General features: G+C 64.5%; 1 protein-coding gene across 4 annotated transcripts in view; it reads right to left on the reverse strand.

Annotated features, from left to right (window-relative positions):
• Positions 1–12218: 12218 nt before the first annotated feature.
• The window catches only part of DTNB (dystrobrevin beta), a 159130-nt gene continuing 148044 nt past the window's right edge, over positions 12219–23304 (reverse strand). For 3 of the 4 annotated variants that reach the window (XM_038132084.1, XM_038132085.1, XM_038132082.1), the window contains 3 exons: positions 20371–20424; positions 15717–15750; positions 12219–12506 (listed from right to left, as the gene is read on the reverse strand). In XM_038132084.1, the coding sequence (XP_037988012.1) occupies positions 12421–12506; positions 15717–15750; positions 20371–20424 (174 nt within the window). In that variant the 3' untranslated portion in view covers positions 12219–12420. The remainder of the gene's footprint in view (positions 12507–15716; positions 15751–20370; positions 20425–23304) is intronic. The other variant, XM_038132083.1, reaches the window with a different exon arrangement.

Here is a 23304-nt window from a genome sequence, read left to right on the forward strand (position 1 = left end):
AGGCCATGCCAAGGCATTCCGTGCCGTGCCAGGCCAGGCCGGGCCGAGCCAAGTGTGGCCAGGGGCTGTGCCATGCCAAGGCAGGCTGTGCCAAGCTGAGCTGTGCCAGGCCAGGCTGGTCCGAGCCAAGCTGGGATAGTAAAGGGCTGTGCAGTGCCGTGCCGTGCCAAGCCGTGCTGTGCCAAGCCGTGCCGTGCCAAGCCGTGCCGTGCCAAGCCGTGCTGTGCCAAGCCAGGGCAGGCTGGTCTGAGCCAAGCCAAGCCAAGCCAAGCCAAGCCAAGCCAAGCTAAGTCAAGCCAAACCAAGCCAGGCCAATCCAGGCCAAGCCAAGCCAAGCCAAGTTGAGCCAATCCAAGCCAAGCCAAGCCAATCCAATCCAACACAATCCAATCCAAGCCAAGCCAATCCAAGCCAATCCGTGCCGTGCCAAGCCAATCCGTGCCAAGCCAATCCACTCCAATCCAAGCTGAGCCAATCCAAGCCAAGCTAAGTCAAGCCAAGCCAAGCCAGGCCAATCCAGGCCAGGCCAATCCAAGTCAAGCCAAGCCATGCCAAGCCAAGCCAAGCCAAGCCAAGCCAAGCCAAGCCAAGCCAAGCCAATCCAATCCAACACAATCCACTCCAATCCAAGCTGAGCCAATCCAAGCCCGGCCAAGCCAATCTGTGCCAAGCCAAGCCAATCCAATCCACTCCAATCCAAGCTGAGCCAATCCAAGCCAAGCCAATCCAAGCCAAGCAAAGTCAAGCTAAGCCAGGCCAGGCCAATCCAAGTCACGCCAAGCCAATCCAAGCCAGGCCAATCCAGGCCAGGCCAATCCAGGCCAAGCCAAGCCAGGCCAATCCAGGCCAAGCCAATCCAGGCCAGGCCAATCCAAGCCAAGCCAGGCCAATCCAGGCCAAGCCAATCCAAGCCAAGCCAGGCCAATCCAGGCCAAGTCAAGCCAATCCAAGCCAATCCAGGCCAGGCCAATCCAGGCCAAGCCAGGCCAATCCAGGCCAGCTGTCCCTCTTTGCCCTGTCCCTTGTCCCCGTGCTCGGTCCCCCGTCCCCGGTGCCAGCACGAGCCCGGGCGCTGGCAGGACATCTGGGGGGCTGCAGGGACCCCTGGATCCCCCCGGGCAGGGGAGGCTGAGGGGGGACACCGGGGTGACCCCGATCCCCGGGGCGCTGGCCTGGCAGCCCTCGGGGGGCACGGAGCCCCGGGAGCCCACGCAGCCCCACGGCTCAGCGAGGCCTTGGGGGGCTCTGGGGCTCAGGGCTGGAATTGGGGGGCTTGGGGGGCTGGTCAGGGCTGGGTCTGGGGGGCTCAGGGGGCTCTGGGGCTCAGGGCTGGAATTGGGGGGCTCTGCAGACTGTGGGGGGACTGGGGCTCAGGGCTGGAATTGGGGGGTACGGGGGGCTCAGGGCTGGGACTGGGGGGCTCTGGAGACTGTGGGGGCTCAGGGGGCTCAGGACTGGGACTGGGGGGCTTGGGGGGCTCAGGGCTGGGCTTGGCTCGGGGGGCTCCAAGGGCTCAGGGGGCTCAGGACTGGGTTTGGGGGCTGCAGAGACTGCAGGGGGGCTGGGGGGCTCAGGGGGCTCAGGGCTGGGTTTGGGGGGCTCAGGGGGCTCAGGGGGCCCAGGGGGCTCAGGGCTGGGTTTGGGGGGCTCAGGGCTGGAATTGGGGGGGGGCTCAGGGGGCTCAGGGCTGGGTTTGGAGAGCTCCAGACACCCCGCAGGAGCCGGGGGGCCATGGCACAGGCGCGGCTTTCCCCCGCAGACCCCGGGCTGGGGCCGAGGACGGGGTGACTTTGGGGGGACCTCCGGAGCGCCCGGCCCCGCGGGGGCTCCCCGGGGTGCCACGGGGCCCGGCAGCGGCCGGCTGCGCCTTGGCAGCCCCGAGAGGGGCCCCTGGGCAGAGCAGCCCCGGCCCTGGGAGGCTCCCGGGGCACAGGGGGGCACCGCGGAACAGCGCACTAATTAACAATGCTAATTAACGGCGCGCCCCCCGCCGGGATGGGCCCTGCTGGCTGCCGCCCTGCGGGAGCCTCCTGCGGCTGCTGGGATCCCCGAGGGAAAGGGGCAGGGCGCTGGGAGTGATCCCAAATCCCACGGGCAGGGATTGGGATTCGCCCCGGATCCCATGGATGGGATTGGGATTGACCCCTGATCCCATGGATGGGGTTGGGATTGACCCTGATCCCATGGATGGGGTTGGGATTGACCCTGATCCCATGGATGGGATTGGGATTTACCCCCCTGATCCCATGGATGGGGTTGGGATTGACCCTGATCCCACGGGCAGGGATTGGGATTGACCCCGATCCCATGGATGGGGTTGGGATTGACCCCCCTGATCCCATGGATGGGGTTGGGATTTGCCCCTGATTCCATGGATGGGGTTGGGATTGACCCCGATCCCATGGATGGGGTTGGGATTGACTCCCCTGATCCCATGGATGTGGTTGGGATTGACCCTGATCCCACGGGCAGGGATTGGGATTGACCCCGATCCCATGGATGGGGTTGGGATTGACCCTGATCCCATGGGTGGGGTTGGGATTGACCCTGATCCCACGGGCAGGGATTGGGATTGACCCTGATCCCATGGGTGGGGAGCAGCCCCACACTGGGCTGGGCTGAGCAGAGGAGGAGGATGAGGATGATGATGATGAGGAGGATGGTGATGATGATGATGAGGAGGATGGTGAGGATGATGATGATGGTGATGATGATGATGATGGTGGTGATGATGATGGTGATGAGGATGATGATGATGATGGTGGTGATGATGGTGATGATGATGAAGATGATGATGATGGTGATGATGATGATGGTGGTGATGATGATGATGATGGTGATGATGAGGATGATGATGGTGAGGATGATGATGGTGATGATGATGATGACGATGAGGAGGAGGATGGTGATGATGGTGATGATGATGATGATGGTGATGATGATGATGATGGTGCCCGCAGCTCATCCCTTCCCCCGCAGGCCCTGGTGTCCCCGTGTCCCCCCCAGAGCCATCGTGCCCCTCGGGGGTGGCACCTTCCCTTCCCTCCCCCCCGGGCTCCGGGGATCCCTGCGGGGCTGAGGAGCCCCTGGGGGGCTGTGCCCCCTGAGCAGGGCAGCCCCGCCCTGTCCCCATGTCCCCATGTCCTCGTGTCCCCATGTCCCCGTGTCCCCCTGTCCCCCTGTCCCCGTGTCCCCATGTCCCCGTGTCCCAGGGCAGAACGTGTCCCCTGCCATCCCCCTGTCCCCATGTCCCAGGGCAGGACGTGTCCCCTGCCATCACCCTGTCCCCGTGTCCCAGGGCAGGACGTGTCCCCTGCCATCGCCCTGTCCCCGTGTCCCAGGGCAGGACGTGTCCCCTGCCATCACCCTGTCCCCATGTCCCAGGGCAGGACGTGTCCCCTGCCATCACCCTGTCCCCATGTCCCAGGGCAGGACGTGTCCCCTGCCATCCCCCTGTCCCCGTGTCCCAGGGCAGGACGTGTCCCCTGCCATCCCCCTGTCCCCGTGTCCCAGGGCAGGACGTGTCCCCTGCCATCCCCCTGTCCCCATGTCCCAGGGCAGGACGTGTCCCCTGCCATCGCCCTGTCCCCGTGTCCCAGGGCAGGACGTGTCCCCTGCCATCGCCCTGTCCCCGTGTCCCAGGGCAGGACGTGTCCCCTGCCATCGCCCTGTCCCCGTGTCCCAGGGCAGGATGTGTCCCCTGGCATGGCAGAGCTGGGGGTCCCTGGGGTCCCCCCTGGCTGGACCCCCCGCGGCTCAGCCTTGTCACCGCAGTGCGACCCAGTGACACGGTGACAGCTGCCAGGGCGCGGCAGGTCCCTGGGGCGGAGTGGGATTAATTAAGGATTAATTAAGGATTCATTAATCTCGCCTGCAGGGCGGGCTCCAAATTAAGCCGGTCCTGGTGACAGGGCCTGGTCTGGCAGGTCGGGGACAGCTGGGGACAGCTGGTGGCACCGTGTGGCAGTGTCACTGTGTGCTGGCAGTGTTACCATGTGCTGGCAGTGTCACCGTGTGCCAGGCAGTGTCATCGTGTGCTGGGCAGTGTCACCGTGTGCCAGGGTGGCACCATGTGGCAGTGTCCCCATGTGCTGGGCAGTGTCACCGTGTGCCAGGCAGTGTCATCGTGTGATGGGCAGTGTCACTGTGTGCCAGGGTGGCACCATGTGGCAGTGTCACTGTGTGCCGGGCAGTGTCACCGTGTGCTGGCAGTGTCACTGTGTGCCAGGGTGGCACCGTGTCCTGGGCAGTGTCACTGTGTGCTGGCAGTGTCACCATGTGCCAGGGTGGCACTGTGTGGCAGTGTCACTGTGTGCCAGGCAGTGTCACCATGTGCTGGGCAGTGTCACTGTGTGCCAGGGTGGCACCGTGTGCTGGCAGTGTCACTGTGTGCTGGCAGTGTCTCTGTGTGCCAGGGTGGCGCTGTGTGGCAGTGTCACCGTGTGCTGGCAGTGTCACCATATGCCAGGGTGGCACCATGTGCCAGGCACTGTCACTGTGTGCTGGGCAGTGTCACTGTGTGCCAGGGTGGCACTGTGTGGCAGTGTCACTGTGTGCTGGCAGTGTCTCCGTGTGCCAGGGTGGCACTGTGTGCTGGGCAGTGTCACTGTGCGCTGGCAGTGTCACCGTGTGCCAGGATGGCACCATGTCCTGGGCAGTGTCACTGTGTGCTGGCAGTGTCTCCGTGTGCCAGGGTGGCACTGTGTGCTGGGCAGTGTCACTGTGTGCTGGCAGTGTCACCATGTGCCAGGATGGCACTGTGTGCTGGCAGTGTCACTGTGTGCTGGCAGTGTCACCATGTGCCAGGGTAGCACCATGTCCTGGGCAGTGTCACCGTGTGCTGGCAGTGTCACCGTGTGCCAGGATGGCACTGTGTGGCAGTGTCACTGTGCGCTGGCAGTGTCACCGTGTGCCAGGGTGGCACTGCGGTGCCAGGGTGGGGGTGACCCTCCCCGGCCACCTCTGCCAGGCCCTGGGGACACGGGGCGTGGGTGCCATGGGGCAGTGAGGGTGGCAGCGGTGGTGGCCCAGGGATGGTGACCCCGAGGGACGCAGGAGTGGTGGCACCACGGCCTGAGGGACCTCACAGGGACACAGGTGTGATGCCACCATCATCGGGGGCACCCCAAGGGACCCAGCCATGGTGCCACCATGGCTCGAGTGGCCCGAGGGACACGGCTGTGATGGTCCCGCGGCCAGAGGGATCCGCAGGGACGCAGATGTGGTGGCACGGTGGCCCGAGGGCCTTCGAGCTGCTGGCACTGCCACTGCTGGGCGAGGTTGCCGTGCCGTGTCCCGGTGCCACTCCCGGTGCCACTCCCGGTGCTGTGTCCCGGTGCCGTGTCCCGGTGCCACTCCCGGTGCCACTCCCGGTGCTGTGTCCCGGTGCCGTGTCCCGGTGCCACTCCCGGTGCTGTGTCCCGGTGCCGTGTCCCTGTGCCACCCCCGGCGCGCTGCTGCCGCTGCCTCCGCCCGGGGAGGGTGAGCAGCTGCGGCCGGTCCCCGCTGTCCCCGCTGTCCCCGCTGTCCCCTCCCGCCTGACCTCGTTTCCAGCTCCGAGCGCTCCCGGTTATGCAACCGCGGCCGCTCGCTGCTCGGCAGGAATGGCCGCACCGCGGGCACCCCGAGCCCCCCGGAGGGGCCGCTGGACGCGGCTCGGTGTCCCCAGGTGCCACCGGGGCTCGCGGCACCCCTGGCACGCGGCGGGCGCGGTGGCAGCGCCGGTGGCAGCGCCGGTGGCACGGGGAGCGCGCGGCGGTCGGTGCCCCGTCCTTGGGGACACGGCCGGTGTCACACGGAGCCGCGTGCGCGGGCAGGGGGCGGGCGACCCCCGGGCGAGGGGCACAGCCTGGGGCTGCGACACCCGCGTCACCTGTGCCACCGATGGGCAGGAGGAGGAGGAGGAGGGGCTGGGATGAAGGGCAGGGGAGTCAGCAGCGAAGGGATCGATCCGGGCACGCCCGGGGCCGCAGCGGCCGGGGGGGCGCGGGGAGCAGCCCCGGGATCTGGCCGTGAGCCGAGCCCCGTGCGGGGGGACACCGGGTGCCCCCGGCCGTGTCCCCTGCCGTGTCCCCGGCCGTGTCCCCTGCCCCGGGGCTGGAGCCGCGTGGGCACGGGGCCGGCTGGGGGCGGCTTTGTCCCCAGGCCCGTGGGGGTCCCGGGGCACAGGGGGTCCCTGAGGACGCTTTGGGGTGCGCAGAGCTCCTGGGGGCTCCCTGGGGCGTTTGGGGGCTCCCTGGCCTGCTTGAGCTTCTCGGGCTCTCCATGGGGCTCTTGGGGTCTCTGAGGGGTTCCTGGGGCCCCCTTGGGGTCTCCATGGGGCTCCTGGGGTCTCCGTGGGGCTGAGCGGAGCCGCCCCTCCCCCTGCAGCTGGGGATAATGGGGGTTAATTACGGCTCTAATTAATGAGGTGTGAAAGGGCTCCGGCCCGGGGGATGAGCAGCGGGCAGGGACAGCGGGGCTGCCCGAGCCTGCACAGCCCCCCCGGCCCCGTGGGAGGGGACAGGGCGGCTGGGGGACCCTCACCGTGGTGGGGGGCCCCGGGCAGGGGCTGTGCCCACCCAGGCCCCTCCGGCACCGCGGTGGTTTTGTGTCCCCAAAGGGAGCCTGGTAGGGCGGGTGGGGCAGGGACCCGGGCGGGGACAGAGGGGACAGGGCAGGCGGCCCCGGGGCGCTCCGGTGTCCCGGGGGTGCCACGGCGGCAGATCCGGGCGCACGGCAGCGCTCAGCCCGCGGGCACTGCCCGACCCTGTCTCTATCCCGTCCCTGTCCCCTGTCCCTGCTCGTCCCTGCCCATCCCGAGCCCGGGAGCCCCCAGCTCGGGAAGGTTCTGGATCTTTCCCGCCAGGATGTTTGACCCAAAAGCCAAAGGGGCGCCGGGCGGTGCCGAGCTGGGGCTGCGGAGCCGAGGGGACGCCCCTGTGCCCGGGACCCCGCGCGTCCCGAGCGACGAGGTTTCTGCTGGCAGCGCTGGGGACGCTCCGCGTGTCGGGCACCGCTGCTGCGGCGGGCGGGGGGTGCCGGGCATCCCGAGGGGAGCCGGTGCCGCTGGGACCCGTCTGCGGCCCGGGCCGGGGCCGGGTGGCGCCCAGCGGCGACACCGAGCCCGCGGTGTGCCCGCAGGCGCTGGGGGTTCCGTCCCCTTGATGCCTCTGAGCCCAGGGAGTGCTGTGGGTGTCACCACCTCGATGTCCCCGAGCACGGGGTGTGCCCGCAGGCACTGGGGATTCTGTCCCCACCTTGGTGTCCCCGAGCCCGGGCTGTGCTGGGGTTTCTGTCCCCACCTTGGTGTCCCCGAGCCCGGGCTGTGCTGGGGGTTCTGCTGTGCGTGTCACCACCCTGATGCCAGCAGGCGCTGGGGGTTCTGTCCCCACCTTGCTGCCCCCGAGCCCGCTGTCCCCGGCCAGATGTGCGGGGGGAGGGGGCACATCTGGCAGCCGAACAGTGGCCGCTCTGTGCGCTGCCGGTGACCGCGGCCGTGACCAATGCGGGATCTCCGGCTGCCGCCCGGAGCAGCGCTGCCCGGGGAAAGCTCGCTTCCCCTTCCCATCGAGTCCCCGCCTTGGCCGCATGGCCGAGGGACAGGGCCCCCGCAGGGACGAGATGGCTTTATTCGAGATTTGGCGGGTGGCAGAACGCGTCTGCCTGCTCGCAGCCTGCTGCTGGAATCGTTCCCCGGCTTGCGGCATCGCCTGCGGCGTCGCCAGCCGCTCCCGGGGACAGTCCAGCTCCAGGGGACAGTCCTGCTCCTGGGGACAATCCCACTCCAGGGACAATCCCGCACTCCCTGTGCCTGCAGGAATAGGGAATGGCACCGGAGCTTGGTGTGACCCCCAGGGACACCCCGGCTGTCTGGGCACTGCCAGGGCGTGGGCAGCCAGGAGTGGCCACGGCCAGCCCTGTCCTAGTGCGTGTCACCCACAGAGCAGCCGTGTGGGACCCCACGTGGCTTCCGTCCCCATTCCCTGTCCTGTGACAATTGGCATGTCCCTGTCCTGGCAGTGACCTGTCCCCATTCCCTGCCCTGTGACAATTGACATGTCCCTGTGCTGGCAGTGACCTGTCCCCACTCTCTGCCCTGTGATAATTGGCATGTCCTTGTCCTGGCAGTGACCTGTCCCCATTCCCTGTCCCGTGACAATTGGCATGTCCCTGTCCTGTCCCCATTCCCTGCCCCCATGCATGTCCCTGTCCCGGCAGTGACCTGTCCCCATTCCCTGCCCTGTGACAATTGGCATGTCCCTGTCCCGGCAGTGACCTGTCCCCATTCCCTGCCCTGTGACAATTGACATGTCCCTGTGCTGGCAGTGACCTGTCCCCATTCCCTGCCCCTGTGCATGTCCCTGTCCTGGCATTCACCTGTCCCCGTTCCCTGCCCTGTGACAATTGACATGTCCCTGTCCTGGCAGTGACCTGTCCCCATTCCCTGCCCTGTGACAATTGACATGTCCCTGTGCTGGCAGTGACCTGTCCCCATTCCCTGCCCCTGTGCATGTCCCTGTCCTGGCATTCACCTGTCCCCGTTCCCTGCTCTGTGACAATTGACATGTCCCTGTCCTGGCAGTGACCTGTCCCCACTCTCTGCCCTGTGATAATTGGCATGTCCTTGTCCTGGCAGTGACCTGTCCCCATTCCCTGCCCTGTGACAATTGGCATGTCCCTGTCCTGGCAGTGACCTGTCCCCATTCCCTGTCCCATGTCCCTGTGCTGGCAGTGACCTGTCCCCATTCCCTGCCCTGTGACAATTGGCATGTCCCTGTCCCGGCAGTGACCTGTCCCCATTCCCCTGTGGCAATTGGCATGTTCCTGTCCCGGCAGTGACCTGTCCCCATTCCCCTGTGACAATTGGGATGTCCCTGTCCCGGCAGTGACCCGGGATGCCAGCGCAGGCAGGGACACGGCTCTGCCCTGGCACTGCCCGTGGGTGAAGGCGTTCAGGTGCATTTTCCCTCGGGCTGGTTTTGCCCCGGGGAATTGGAAACGGCAATCCCGATCCCGGGGGCGCAGCTGGGTGAGCCCCGAGAGCCCCGGCCTGTGTTCAGCCCGGGGGGCAATTAAAAGGGGGTTAATTACCTCCCTGAGCGACACCCTTGGGTGGCATGTCACAACAGCCCAATCCTGCTCTCCTGGGTGTCAGGGGTGCTGGGGAGGCCCTGCAGCCTCCCCTTCCCATCCCCTCCAATCCTTGGATCCCACCAGGCTTTCCACACCGGGCCCGGGTGCCCCGGCTCTGCCGTGCCACCATCCCTGCCCTGGCAGGGCGCGGGTGGGCACCCCCGGCCTCTTGCCTACAGCGGGTGCTGGGACCCCCCCAGCCCCTCTCAGCTCTGCTTGGGGACAGACCCCGACCCCCGCGCAGCTGTGACACCCCCGGCTCCTGGTGGCTGCCCCCACCCCAGGGGAAACGTCCCCACGTCCTGTGCTGGGGCCCACGGCACAGCCAAAGGTGCTGCACGCCCGAACGCAGCAAATCCAGCTGAAAACCCACGGGGAGAGGTCCCTGCCTCTGTCCTGGTCCCCATCTCTCCATCCTCGTCCCCATCCCCATTCCCATTCCTGTCTCCATCTCCTGTCTCTCTCCCCATCCCTGTCCTTATCTCCATCCGTGTCCTTATTCCTGTCCCCATCCCTGTCCTTGCTCCCATCCCTGTCCTTGTCCCCATCCCTGTCCTTGTCCCCATCCCCATCCCTGTCCTTGTCCCCATCCCCATCCCCATCCCTGTCCTTATTTCCATTCCCATCTCCATCTCCCATCCCTCCCCCCATCCCTGTCCCCATCCTTGTCCCCATTCCCATCCCCATCCCTGTCCCCACTCCTATCCCTGTCCTTGTCCCCATTCCCATCCCCATCCCTCTCCTTATCCATATCCCTGTCCTTGTCCCTGTCCCCATCCCTGTCCTTATCCCCGTCCTTGTCCTTGCTTCCATCCCTGTCCCAATCCCTGTCGCCATCCCTGTCCCTGTGCCCATTCCCCCCCCCGTCCCCATTCCCACCCCTGTCCCCATTCCTGTCTCCCTCCCGTCCCTATCCCTGTCCCCATTCCCATCCTTGTCCCTGTCCCTATCCCTATCCCTGTCCCCATCCCTGTCCTTGTCCCCATTCCCATCCCCATCCCTATCCCCATTCTCGTCCCTGTCCCTGTCCCCATCCCTGTCCTTGCTCCCATCCCTGTCCCAGTCCCTGTCACCATTCCTGTCTCGCTCCCGTCCCCATCCCCGTCCCTGTCCCCATCCCCATCCCTGTCCCCATCCCCATCCCCGTCCCTGTCCCCATCCCCATCCCTGTCCCATCCCTGTCCCCCCTTGCCAGCTGGAGCTGCTCTTCCCTGCAGGCTCTCCTGGCTGCCCTCCCCCGCGGCCAGCAGGGTGTTCGTTGTCCCTGTCCCTGTCCCTGTCCCCGCGCGGTGAGCGGGGTCGCTGCGGGGAGGGGCAGAGCCGGGGCTGCTCGGGGGTCTCTGCTCCCCTCAGCCCTGCCCCCTGAAAATGATTACCCTGCACCAGGGCTGGGCTCCTTCCACAGAAACAACCTCCCCGAGCGGCAGGGACGGGACAGGCATGGGGACGGGGACAAGGACAGGGATGGGGACAGGGATGGGGATGAGGACAGGCATGGGGACGGGGACAGGGATGGAGGACAGGGGATGGAGGACAGGGATGAGAACAGGGGATGGAGGACAGGGAAGGGGACAGGGATGAGGACCAGGACAGGGATGGGGACGGGGACAAGGACAGGGATGGGGACAGGGATGAGGACCAGGACGGGGATGGGGACAAGGACAGGGATGGGGACGGGGACAGGCATGGGGACAAGGACGGGGATGGGGACAGGGATGGGGGCGGGGACAGGCATGGGGACAGGGACAAGGACAGGGACAAGGACAGGGATGGGGACGGGGACAGGCATAGGGACGGGGATGGGGACAGGGATGGGGACAAGGACGGGGACGGGGACAGGGATGGGGACAGGCATGGGGATGGAGATGGGGACGGGGACGGGGACAAGGACAGGGATGGGGACAGGGATGAGGACCAGGACAGGGACGGGGATGGGGACAGGGACAGGCATGGGGACAGGGACAGGGATGAGGACAGGGACAGGGATGAGGACAGGGACGGGGACAAGGACAGGGATGGGGACAGGGATGGGGACAAGCACAGGGATGGGGACAAAGACAGGGATGGGGACGGGGATGGGGACAGGGACGGGGACAGGGATGGGGACAAGGACAGGGATGGGGACGGGGACAATCGCGCTGGCACCGCCCCTGGCCGGGACTGCTGGCCGAGTCTGGGGAGTGCTGCTGCAGCCCGGCGTGGCTCGGGGGCAGCTGCCATCCCCGCTCCCTTATTCCCTGAGTTCCACCCGAACTGAGCCCAGCTCCCGACGCTGGTGCTGCTCTCAGCCTGGCCGCGCTCCTGCCTGCATCCCTGCTCGGGCTGGGAACGCCAGAGGCTGCTGGCCCCCACAGCCCCCCACAGCCTCCCCATCCCTGCATCCCCCACAGCCCCATCCCTGCATCCCCCACAGCCCCCACATTCCTGCATCCCTGCATCCCATCACCCCTGCATCCCCCACAGCCCTGGCCCCTGCATCCCCCCACTGCCCACAGCTCCTGCATCCCCCACAGCCCTATCCCTGCATCCCCCACAGCCCCCACATCCCCTCACAGCTCCATCCCTGCATCCCCCCACAGCCCCCACATCCCTGCATCCCCCCACATCCCTGCATCCCCCACATCCCCACATCCCTGCATCCCCCCACAGCCCTTGCATCCCCCACAGCCCTGCATCCCCCACAGCCCTGACCCCTGCATCCCCCACAGCCCCATCCCTGCATCCCCACAGCCCCTGCATCCCCCATCCCTGCATCCCCCCACAGCCCCCCCACATCTCTGCATCCCCCCCAGCCCCATCCCTGGCCCCCCACATCCCCCCCACATCCCCCGCAGCCCCTGCATCCCCCCCCAGCCCCATCCCTGGCCCCCCACATCCCCCCAGCCCTGTCCCCTCCCCGGCGGCCGTGGCCCCGCTCTGCCCCGGTGGCTCTGTGCGGGCTGGCTCCCCTCGGTGCCGGGCGGGGGGGCCCTGGAGGGCTGCCCCCCCTGTTCCGTGCCCCCCCTGTTCCGAGCACACAGGGGAGGGACGGCGCCCAGCGTGGGGGTGACAGCGGCGCTGCTGGGGGGACGGCACGCAGAGCGGGAGCGGCCACCGGCAGAGTCCTTTCAGGTGGTTTTTTTTTTGTAGTTTTGAAGCCTGCCGTGAGCGGCCGGGCCGGGTGGGACAGGGCTGGGCGCCGGTAGGGAACACACCGAGGGGACATGCAACGGCCCGAGGGGCGGTGGCCGCGGACGGAGAGGCCTCGGGACAGCTCCCGGTGCTGCTCCCGGCGGAGCTGCGACGGCGGCAGGCGGTGGAGGTCGGTCACGGTCGCACGATGGTGATGGATGGGCTGGAGCTGCCTCTTCGGAGGGGGAGACGTCCCTCGATGGCAAGAGAAACCTCCGAGCCTGCGGCACCGGGAACCCCGTCAGGGTCTGCAGAGACCCCGCAGAGATCCCACAGTGACCCTGCAGTGATCCCGCAGCAATCCTGCAGAGACCCCACAGTGATCCCGCAGAGATCCCACAGTGACCCCGCAGTGATTCCACAGAGACCCCACAGAGATCCCACAGAAATCCCGCAGTGACCCCGCAGAGATCCTGCAGTGACCCTGCAGTGATCCCGCAGCAATCCTGCAGAGACCCCACAGAGACCCTGCAGAGATCCTACAGAAATCCCACAGTGATCTTGCAGAGACCTCGCAGTGATCCTGCAGAGATTCCCACAGCAATCCTGCAGAGATTCCCACAGAGACCCTGCAGAGATCCTGCAGAGATCCCACAGGAATCCTGCAGTGATTCCCACAGGGACCCTGCAGCGACCCCAGAGAGACCCCACAGAGATCCCACAGAGACTCTGCAGAGATCCCACAGAAATCCCACAGTGATCCCACAGGAATCCCGCAGCGATTCTGCAGAGACCCCACAGGAATCCTGCAGCGACCCCAGAGAGATCCCACAGAAATCCTGCTGAGATCCTGCAGAGACCCCGCACAGATCCCACAGCAATCCCGCTGAGATCCCACAGAAATTCCGCAGAGATCCTGCAGAAACCCCACAGAGATCCCACAGAGATCCCACAGAGACTCCACAGAAATCCTGCAGAAATCCCGCAGAAATCCCGCTGAGATCCCGCAGAGACCCCGCACAGATCCCACAGCAATCCCACACAGATCCCACGGAAATCCCGCACAGATCCCATGGAAATCCTGCACAGATCCCACAGAAATCCCACAGAGATCCCACAGAGACCCTGCCTGGCCCCGGAGCCAGCAGTGCAGGGAGCTGGGGAGGGGATGGAGCCCCAGGAGGGGCTGAGGGAGCTGGGAAGGGGCTCAGCCTGGAGAAAAGGAGGTTTAGGGGCGACCTTGTGGCTCTGCACAACTCCCTGACAGGAGGGGACAGCCAAGGGACAGGGACAGGACAAGAGGCAATGGCCTCAGGCTGGGCCAGGGCAGGCTCAGGGTGGGCACTGGGAACAATTCCCTCCTGGAAAGGGCTGTCCTGCCCCGGCACAGCTGCCCAGGCAGGGTGGATTCCCTGTGCCTGGAGGGTTTAAAGCCCTGTGGCTGTGGCACCTGGGGACAGGGGACAGAGGTGGCCTGGGCAGCGCTGGGGGTGGCTGGGCTGGGTGTCCCAGAGAGCTTTTCCAGCCTCGGTGGCTCCGTGACCCCTGAGCCCTCCGGCCAAGCCTGAGTGTCCTGCTGAGCCCAGACCTGCTCCCCTCGGACCAGGGGACAGGAAGCTCCAGCTCCCGAGGCCAGGCAGGTCCCCAGGGTGACTCTGCCAGCCCAGGTGAGGTCAGGGCTGGGGACAGCTCGGGCCACGGGCAGGACACCCCTTCCACCACGAGGCTCAGGAGCATCCCTGGTCCAGGAACTTGAGGAACTCAGGACCACTGAGGGTAGGAAAGACCTCTGGGGTCACTGATGCCCTCCTCGTTCCCAGCCCAGGGCACTGAGTGCCACATCCCGGTGACACCTGCACTCCACACCTCCCTGGCAGCCCCTGCACCCTCTCCGTGGGGAAGTTCTCCCTGCTGGAAGAGCCCCCACAGTGTCAAGGCTTATTTCTGCTCCCCTTTTGTCTTCTCCCGTTCTTTCTGCAGGATCCAGGAGCCTGACTGGTTCCTCTCCCTCTTTTCTCAGTGGTCTCTCGTTCGTTCTCAGCCTCTCATGTGCTGGAGGCCCCTCTGGGCTCTGGGGGGGCACTGGGGCTCCTCGTGTCCCATCCAGCTCCGGGGTGGCAGGGTCACCCATGTCCCTTTGTCCAAAGCCTTTCAGGGGGTGAGGAAAAGCCTCACTGCCCGCGCTGCCTCCCCCTCCAGCGCTGCAATTCCACTCCTCCTTGAGTTACCAGATTGTTTCCCAGATCAGGCAGGGCTTGAATTTCTAATGCAAAAACTGGCAGGAGGGCTCCCGAGCCCCTCTGGGGCTCTCTCCTTGCGCTGCTGGAGCGGCTGGGAGCTGGGGGGAAAGGGCAAATCCCACTTTCTTTCACTTTGTCTGGGGGTTTATCCCACAAAATCCTGCCTTGGATCCGCCACGGATTCCCCTGGCCCGTGACCGCCTCCGGCAGGGGATCAGGGATGTGGAAGGCTTTCTCCTGCCCAGAGGAAGGTCCCTCCTGTCCCCACGCCCTGCTGGTCCCCTCTGGGTGCAGCCACGGGAGGATTTTCTGCCTCCTGCCCACGGCGAGGGAAGGGCATTATGGCAAACTTCCCGAGGGTGTGGAAACCCGAGCTGCGAGGAGCTTTTCAGGTGGGGCAGATAAGGATCTCCCCGGAGACTGCCCAGGCTCAGCCCTGCCCCTCCTGCTATCACTGCACCTGTCCGTCTGTCCGTCTGCCGTGCCTGGCTGGGCAGTGGCTGTCACCAGGGCTCCTGTTTCCTGTCCTTACAGAAGGGACAATGAAATGGGAGATAAGGCTGGCAGAGCTGGAGGCGACGGGGTTTTCCCACCCTGGGGAGAGCTCAGAGCCCCTGGCAGGGCCTGAAGGAGCTCCAGGAGAGCTGCAGAGGGACTGGGGACAAGGCCTGCAGGGACAGGAGCCAGGGAATGGCTGCCAGTGCCAGAGGGCAGGGCTGGATGGGATCTTGGGAATGAGGAATTGTGCCCTGGCAGGGTGGGCAGGCCCTGGCACAGCTGGGGCTGCCCCTGGATCCCTGGCAGTGCCCGAGGCCAGGCTGGACATTGGGACACCCTGGGACAGTGGCAGTGTCCCTGCCATGGCAGGGGTGGCACTGGGTGGGTTTAGGGTCCCTTCCCACACAAGTCATCCCATAATTCTGTGGAAAACATCCTTTGGAGCACTGCCGAGGGATGGGCAGGTGGGACCTTCCTGGTGCAGAAGCAGGACAGGAGCAGGAGGTGACAGGAGCCCCGGGAGGTGACAGGAGCAGGAGGTGACAGGAGCCCCGGGAGGTGACAGGAGCCCCTGGAGGTGACAGGAGCAGGAGGTGACAGGAGCAGGAGGTGGCAGGAGCCCCTGGAGGTGACAGGAGCAGGAGGTGGCAGGAGCCCCTGGGAGGTGGCAGGAGCCCCGGGAGGTGGCAGGAGCCCCGGGAGGTGACAGGAGCCCCGGGAGCTGCTGGAGGTGGGACACGTGTCCGTCCTTACCTGAGCTGCTGTCCAGCCTGCGGCCCCTCCTAGCCTGCAGAGAGGGAAGAGCAGGTCAGCACGGGGAGCATTCCCTGTCCCACCAAATGAGGATCTGCCCCCAGCTCTTCCCACTGCAGGGGGACAGAATCTCCTGTATTCCTGCCCCTTGTCTCCTGCCTCAGTTTCCCCGAGTCTCCCCCAGCAGTCACCCACACGCTTGGCTTGGATCCCCGTGCCCTCAGCCCTTCCAGGTGTCACCACCTGGTCCTTCCCTGTCCCTGCTGTCCTGGGCAGCTCAGCTGGGCCCAGGGTGGCCTTGCTGGCGCCAGGCACAGGGGCAGGACTGTCCCCTCCTCGCCAGGAATGCCAGCCCAGGAAGCACAGACCCTCCCGAGGACACGTCACTGCTGCGGGGTCACCTCGGTGTCCCCGTGCCAGGCTGTCCCTGCCCTGCGGGGGTGGCCCCAGCCTGTCCCGGCCCCTGGGCACCTTCCCAGGGCTTGGCCCTGTCCTTGCTGAGCTGCAGGAGGGTCTCACAGGGCGTTTCTCCAGCCTGGCGAGGTCCCAGGGGCACAGCCACCGCTCCCAGCTCGGCGTCACCCCAAAGCTGCCAGGGATGGTGCTCTGGGGACAGGGGATGCAGGAGCTCAGCTTTGGCCAGGATGGGCAGGTGCATTCCGGGGAATCCCAGGCTGGTTTGGGTGGGAAGGGACCTCAGAGCCACCCAGCGCCACCCCTGCCATGGCAGGGACACTGCCACTGTCCCCGTGTCCAGCCTGGCCTGGGGCACTGCCAGCCCCAGCTGCTCTGGGCACCCTGTGCCAGCGCTGGAATTTCAAATCGGTTTATTCTTGTCCAGGAGATGGATCAGAAAACTCTGCTGCTGCCAGCGGTGTGAGCAGAACCCAGGTGTTTGGTGCCCCTGGCAGTGGAGGCAGGGTTATAAAACCCAAATGGGCAGCGAGGAAGGGACAAGGGCGTGGCGAGTCTCAGGTGACACCATCCTGGGGCCATGTCCTGGCCCTAGGAGGAACGCGGTGCCTGGGGGAGGAGCAGCAGGACCCGGGCAGCTCCTGGCAGAGCTGGTCCCAGCTGGGATGGCCCCTGGCAGAGGGGAAGGTGGGGAGGCTCAGATCCGCAGGGGGAGCACCGAGGCTGAGCTGCCACGCTGTGCCGTGCCCAGGGTGGCATGGAGGAGGCTCTGCCAGCTCCCAGCTGTGCCCTCCAGAGCCTGGAGACCTCGGGGACACCCGTGGGGACACCTCTGCTCTGTGACCCCAACCATGGGGCGTGCAGCCGGGTGAGATTTGTTACACAAACCCAAGCAGGAAATGCGTGTGTAACAAATCCTGCTCCCGGAGGATTTCATCCCCCAAAGGCAGCCCTGCTCCATCCCTGCCTCTCCAGCAGGGAGAGGGTGCTGGGGTTCATTAATTGGGAATAAGATAAAACCAGCAGGGAAGTGGGAAATCGCTACATGAAGAAACTTGTGAGGAAGCCCAGGGATGATGCTGTCCCTGGGAGTGGCTTTAAATCAAAGGAAGGTGGATGTGGAATGGATATTGGGCAGGAATCGTTCCCTGGGAGGGTGCCGAGGCCCTGGCTGCCCAGAGGAGTGCCCCTGGATCCCTGGCAGTGCCCGAGGCCAGACTGGGCAGCTCTGGGAGCACGCTGGGCCAGTGGAAGGTGTCTCTGCCACGGCAGGGTGGCACTGGCTGGGCTCTGAGACCCCTTTCCCAAACCATTCCGGGTGATTCTCCGAGTCCGAGGCAGCGAGGAGCAGCCTCTCCCTCGGCCGTGGGGGTGCAGGGGCTGGGGAGCACCTGAGCTGCTTCTTCCTCTGGTTCCTGCCTGGGGAGAACCCTGCTGGGCCAGGGCTGAATTTGGGGCTCGCTGTGGGCACGGGGCAGGCCCCCACCCCTGCAGCATCCTGGCCACAGCTCCCTGCAGGTGACCTGGCTGTGGTGTCACCCACCCCTCGCCGCGGGGTGAGGAGCAGCTCCCCCAGCCCCTGCACTTCCATGTGGATCGTTCCTCCGTGTGCCTGCCAGAGGGTTGCCTCACCGGCCCTGGGACTGCACTACAGAGCTTTTTCCCTGGCAGGGACAGTATTTACATTCCACGCCGAGGCTCTTGGACCCAGCTCTGCTCTCGGACACGCCTGGGCCGCGCTGCTGCGATGAGTAACGGGGAGGGTTTGTGTTCCATCTCTGCTCCCCCTCCACCATCTCCCGTGCCTCAGCCTCCCCTTCCCATGCCAGACACGACGCCTGTTCGGAAAAAGCCGCGCGGCTCATCTGCTAAGCATCTCAAATATTCCAGTGATGAGGAATGTTCCGGGGCAGAGAGGGTCCTGTGACTTGGTTCTGCTCTGAAAACTCCCTTTGCAGCCAAAATGGAGCTCCCCGCGCTCCTCCCCAGCAACGGGCGGGCAGAGGAACAGAGCAGCTCCGAACACCTGGGCGCTCTGCACAAGCCAGGGGATGGGAAGAGTCAGGGAAATGAGCTCTTCTGGGAGAGACACCGAGCGGCTGAGCCAGCAGGAAATGTGTGTGTAACACAAGCAGGCTCCAAAGCCCCGCTTTGTTGATGCTGGAGCCGGGTTTGGCTCAAGCGAGACAAACGCCGGGGCTGATTCACACCCCGCCAAGGCTGTTCCTCTGTTTGGGTTTGAACACGGAGAGCAGAAGCCAAGAGAGCCCTGAGTGAGGTCCTGTCCCTGGGAGGAGCTTCCTGGCGGCTCCTGGAAGGTGAGGTGAGGAGCAGATCCTGGCGTTCCCTCCCTCAGGCTGCCCTGAAAATCCTGAGGCCACGAGGATCCCTCCCAGCTCTGGGATAACTCCTGGGATGGTTCCTCAGCACGCAGGGAAAGCCTGGGACACCAGGGATGAAAGGGAGGGACATCCTGTGACACTGATGGCACTGCCCCCGTTGGATCCCCATTGGCACAGGGGATCCAGCCACGGTCACCACGGAGTCCCCGTTGGCACGGGGACACTTGTCCAGCCAAGGTCACCATGGGGTCCCCATTGGCACGGGGACACTTGTCCAGCCAAGGTCACCATGGGATGGATCCCCATTGGCACAGGGACACTTGTCCAGCCACGGTCACCATGGGGTCCCCATTGGCACAGGGACACTTGTCCAGCCAAGGTCACCATGGGGTCCCCATTGGCACGGGGACACTTGTCCAGCCAAGGTCACCATGGGATGGATCCCCATTGGCACGGGGACACTTGTCCAGCCAAGGTCACCATGGGATGGATCCCCATTGGCACGGGGACACTTGTCCAGCCAAGGTCACCATGGGATGGATCCCCATTGGCACGGGGACACTTGTCCAGCCAAGGTCACCATGGGATGGATCCCCATTGGCACGGGGACACTTGTCCAGCCAAGGTCACCATGGGGTCCCCATTGGCACGGGGACACTTGTCCAGCCACGGTCACCATGGGGTCCCCATTGGCACAGGGACACTTGTCCAGCCAAGGTCACCATGGGATGGATCCCCATTGGCACAGGGACACTTGTCCAGCCAAGGTCACCATGGGGTCCCCATTGGCACGGGGACACTTGTCCAGCCAAGGTCACCGTGGGCAGGGGCTGGGCAGGTGACAGTGCCACCGCTCAGGGCTGCCCTGGTGAGTGCCCCTCTGTGGGCCACCCCTCAAGCTGGGTTTCTCACAGGCCCCAGAGCAGCTCCTCCTCCTCCTCCTCTCTCACATTTCTGCGTGTCACCTTTGCTGCCAGGAAAGCTGAGCACAGGACAGGACTGTGACACCGGCCTGTGGCAGCTGCTGGGGACAGGGACAGGGACTGGGAGGTGACATGTGACAGGGCACAGCCACAGCACCCGTGAGGGGGCTGCTCCACCAGAGCCACCTGCACCCAGAGCCATCCACCTGCACCCAGAGCCACCTGCATCCAGAGCCCTCCACCTGCACCTGGAGTCATCCACCTGCACCTGGAGCCACCTGTTCCACCAGAGCCACCTGCACCCAGAGCCACCTGATCCAGAGCCATCCATCTGATCCAGAGCCACCTACACCCAGAGTCATCTACCTGTGCCTGGAACCTCCTGATCCACCAGAGCCACCTGCACCTGGGGACATCCACCTGAGCCAGACCCAACTGCACCCAGAGCCACCTAATCCAGAGCCACCTGATCCAGAGCCATCCACCTGCATCTGGGGACATCCACCTGCACCCATAGCCACCTGATTCAGAGCCATCCACCTGCACCTGGAGTCATCCACCTGCACCTGGAGCCACCTGTTCCACCAGAGCCACCTGCACCCAGAGCCATCCACCTGCACCCAGGGCCACCTGCACCCAGAGCCACCTGATCCAGAGTCATCCACCTGCACCCAGAGCCACCTGCACCTGATCCAGAGCCACCCACCTGCATCCAGACCCACCTGCACCCAGGGCCATCCACCTGCATCCAGAGCCATCCACCTGCACCTGGAGCCACCTGCGCCTGGAGCCACCTGATCCAGAGCCACCCACCTGCACCTGGGGACACCCACCTGCACCTGGAACCATCCACCTGCACCCGGGGCCACCCACCCGCACCCAGAGGCCCCCGTGGGGCTGCAAGGGGAGCCAGTGAACCCCCAGAGGAGCGCTCAGAAAACGCTGCAGAGCTCTGGGACGGGTTTGTCCCCTCACCTCGGTCCTTGCCATTCTGCAGCTTCTCTGTTTCTTCTTCGTCTTCTTCCTCTGCTTCAGGAAAAAAACCACAAAGAGAAGAAGCAGACATGAGACAGGAGAGAGGCAATCATGGAACTGTTTGGGTTGGAAAATCCTTCAGACCATCCAGTCCACTTGTTCCCCCAGTTCCCAAAGCCACCACTGCCCCACGTCCCCAGGTGCCACATCCACCCCTCCAGGGGTGGGGATTCCATCACCTCCCTGGGCAGCCCCTTCCAGTGCCCGACAGCCTTTGCCATGGAGAAATCCCTCCTGAATTTCAGCTGTTTCCTGCTGGGAGCTGGGGCTTGCTCTCTTTGACCCGGGTGAGTTTCTGGCAGGGCGGGAGCAGAAGGTGACATTCTCCTGCAGGTGGTGGCTCTTGTCTCGTTCCACCACTTCCCTGAGGCCTGTGCAAACAGCTGGAGGCTGTCCTGAGGGTGGTGTCACAGAATCACAGAATCACAGAATTTCTAGGTTGGAAGAGACCTTTAAGATCATCGAGTCCAGCCTATGTTCTAACACCTCAACGAGATCATGGCACCCAGTGCCACATCCAGGCTTTTTTTAAACACATCCAGGGATGGTGACTCCACCACCTCCCTGGGCAGATGATCCCAGTGTTTGACCACTCTTTCTGTGAAAAACTTCCTCCTCAATTCCAGCCTGGATCTCCCTTGGCACAGCCTGAGACTGTGTCCTCTTGTTCTGTCTGTTGTTGCCCGGAGAAAGAGACCGACCCCAGCTGAGCACAGCCACCCTTCAGGAGGCTGCAGAGAGTGACAAGGTCACCTCTGAGTCTCCTTTTCTCCAGGCTGAACAACCCCAGCTCCCTCAGTCGTTCCTCACAGGGTTTGTGTTCCAATCCCCTCTCCAGCCTCGTTGCTCTCCTTTGGACACGCTCAAGCCTCTCAACGTCCCTCCTGAACTGAGGGGCCAGAGCTGGGCACAGCACTCGAGGTGTGGCCTCACCATTCCTCCTCTGGATGCTCTCCAGTGTCTCAGTGTCCCTCCTGAACTGAGGGGACAGAGCTGGGCACAGCACTCGAGGTGTGGCCTCACCAGGGTGGAGCACAGGGGAAGAATGCCCTCCCTGCTCCTGCTGGCCACACCATTCCTGATCCAGGCCAGGAGCCATTGGCCTTCCTGGCCACCCGGGCACGCTGCTAGCTCGTGTTCAGCTGGCTGTCACCAGCACCCCCAGGTCCCCTTCCACCTGAGCACTGTCCAGCCACCCCATCCCCAGCCTGTAACGTTGTTATTGTGGCCAAAGTGCAGGACTGGGCACTTGGACTGACTGAACTCCATCCCATTGGATTCATCCATCCAACCATTCCAAGTCCCTCTGCAGAGCCCTCCGTCCCTCCGGCAGATCGACACGCGCTCCCAGCTTGGTGTCACCTGCAAATTTACTAACGAAAGACTCTAAACCCTCATGCATGCCATCAATGAAAACATTGAACAGAGCTGGCCCCAGCACAGAGCCCTGAGGGACAGCACTGGTGACTGCCAGTCGCTCCTGCAAAGGCAGGGAGAGCCCCCCAGTGAGAGGCACGGCTGTGGTGTGTGCTGGGGTAGCAGGCCAAGCCCCTCTCCACAAATGCAAAACATTCCCTGTGGTAACTGGAGGGGAACATCAAATGCAGGCTGCACTAAGGAAGTGTGGCTGCACCACGAGGTCTGAATTTCGCATTTACTGTGAGAGCAAATCGAACGTCTTCAACCAAAGACTGAAGACAAGATTCAAAATCCATTTGATTTTCCCCTGCACAGTTAAATTTGACACAATAGGTCATGTACGCAGAGCCAAGGATCTCCAGTTCCTGAGGCTCAGCAGATGCCTTGGGAAGGTGAGGAACCCACTGCTCCCACGCATCATGTTCCCATCATCTCAAGATTATTTGGGGGTGATCCCATAAATGTGCCTGATATTTGAGTATCTCTGGCCAAACGCCCACTGGCACACCAACCCAACAGGTGGGAAACGGTTGCTTGGGGGTCGTGTGGGACAAATATTTGGTATCTAAACCTGAAGCATTAGCTGAAGTCACCCAAACATTCGTTTCAGGTTGGCTAAAGCAGCTGGAGAAACAAAACATCTGCAGCCGCAGAGGCGTTTGGGGTGGATGTGACCAGAGGGGAGCTGGCAGACACGTCCTTGGTGGCTCTGAGAGCAGGACGGTGACACATGGGGTCACTCAGCTCCAGCGGGTCCTTGAAGGGAGAGCTGAGGAGACCAGGGCCAAAACCAGGCACCTCTGGAATAACCAGATGTGGGACCTGGAGCTTGGCCTTGGGTCAGGAGCAGCCAGCTGGGCTCCCTGCAGAGCAGCACCTCCTGGAGCACCTCCTTTAGAGCTCAGATGGAGTAAAAATGGAGTGAAAACGGGATCAGCGTTTCCCCAGCAGCCCTGGGAGTGTGAGAGTGGCACTTTGGTGTGGATGTGGCACCTGGGGACACGGGGCAGTGCTGGCCTTGGCAGTGCTGGAGGAACAGGAGAACTCAGCGGGCTTGGAGATCTTTTTCACCCTCAATGGCCTTGTGATTCTGTAATTCTGTGACTCCACAACTCCGTCACAGAACCATGGAACACCCTGGGCTGGAAGGGACCCACAGGGATGATGGAGTCCAGCTGCTGGCCCTGCACAGACCCCCCAAAACCCCACCCTGGGCATCCCCGAGAGCACTGTCCAAAGGCTCCTGGAGCTCTGGCAGCCTCGGGGCCGTGCCCATCCCCGGGAGCCTGGGCAGTGCCAGCCCCCTCTGGGGATGAACCTTTCCTGCTCTCCGGCCAACCCTCCCCGGCACCACGGTGGGAGAAGGTGGCTGGGGACATCAGGGTACACCTGGGAGCCCTGGGAGGACGGGGTGGGGCTGCTGTGTGTGTCCCCTCCTGGGGATCTGCTCTCCAG

The sequence above is a fragment of the Motacilla alba genome, chromosome 3 (genome assembly GCF_015832195.1).
Source record: "Motacilla alba alba isolate MOTALB_02 chromosome 3, Motacilla_alba_V1.0_pri, whole genome shotgun sequence".
Classification (NCBI taxonomy): Eukaryota; Metazoa; Chordata; class Aves; order Passeriformes; family Motacillidae; genus Motacilla; species Motacilla alba.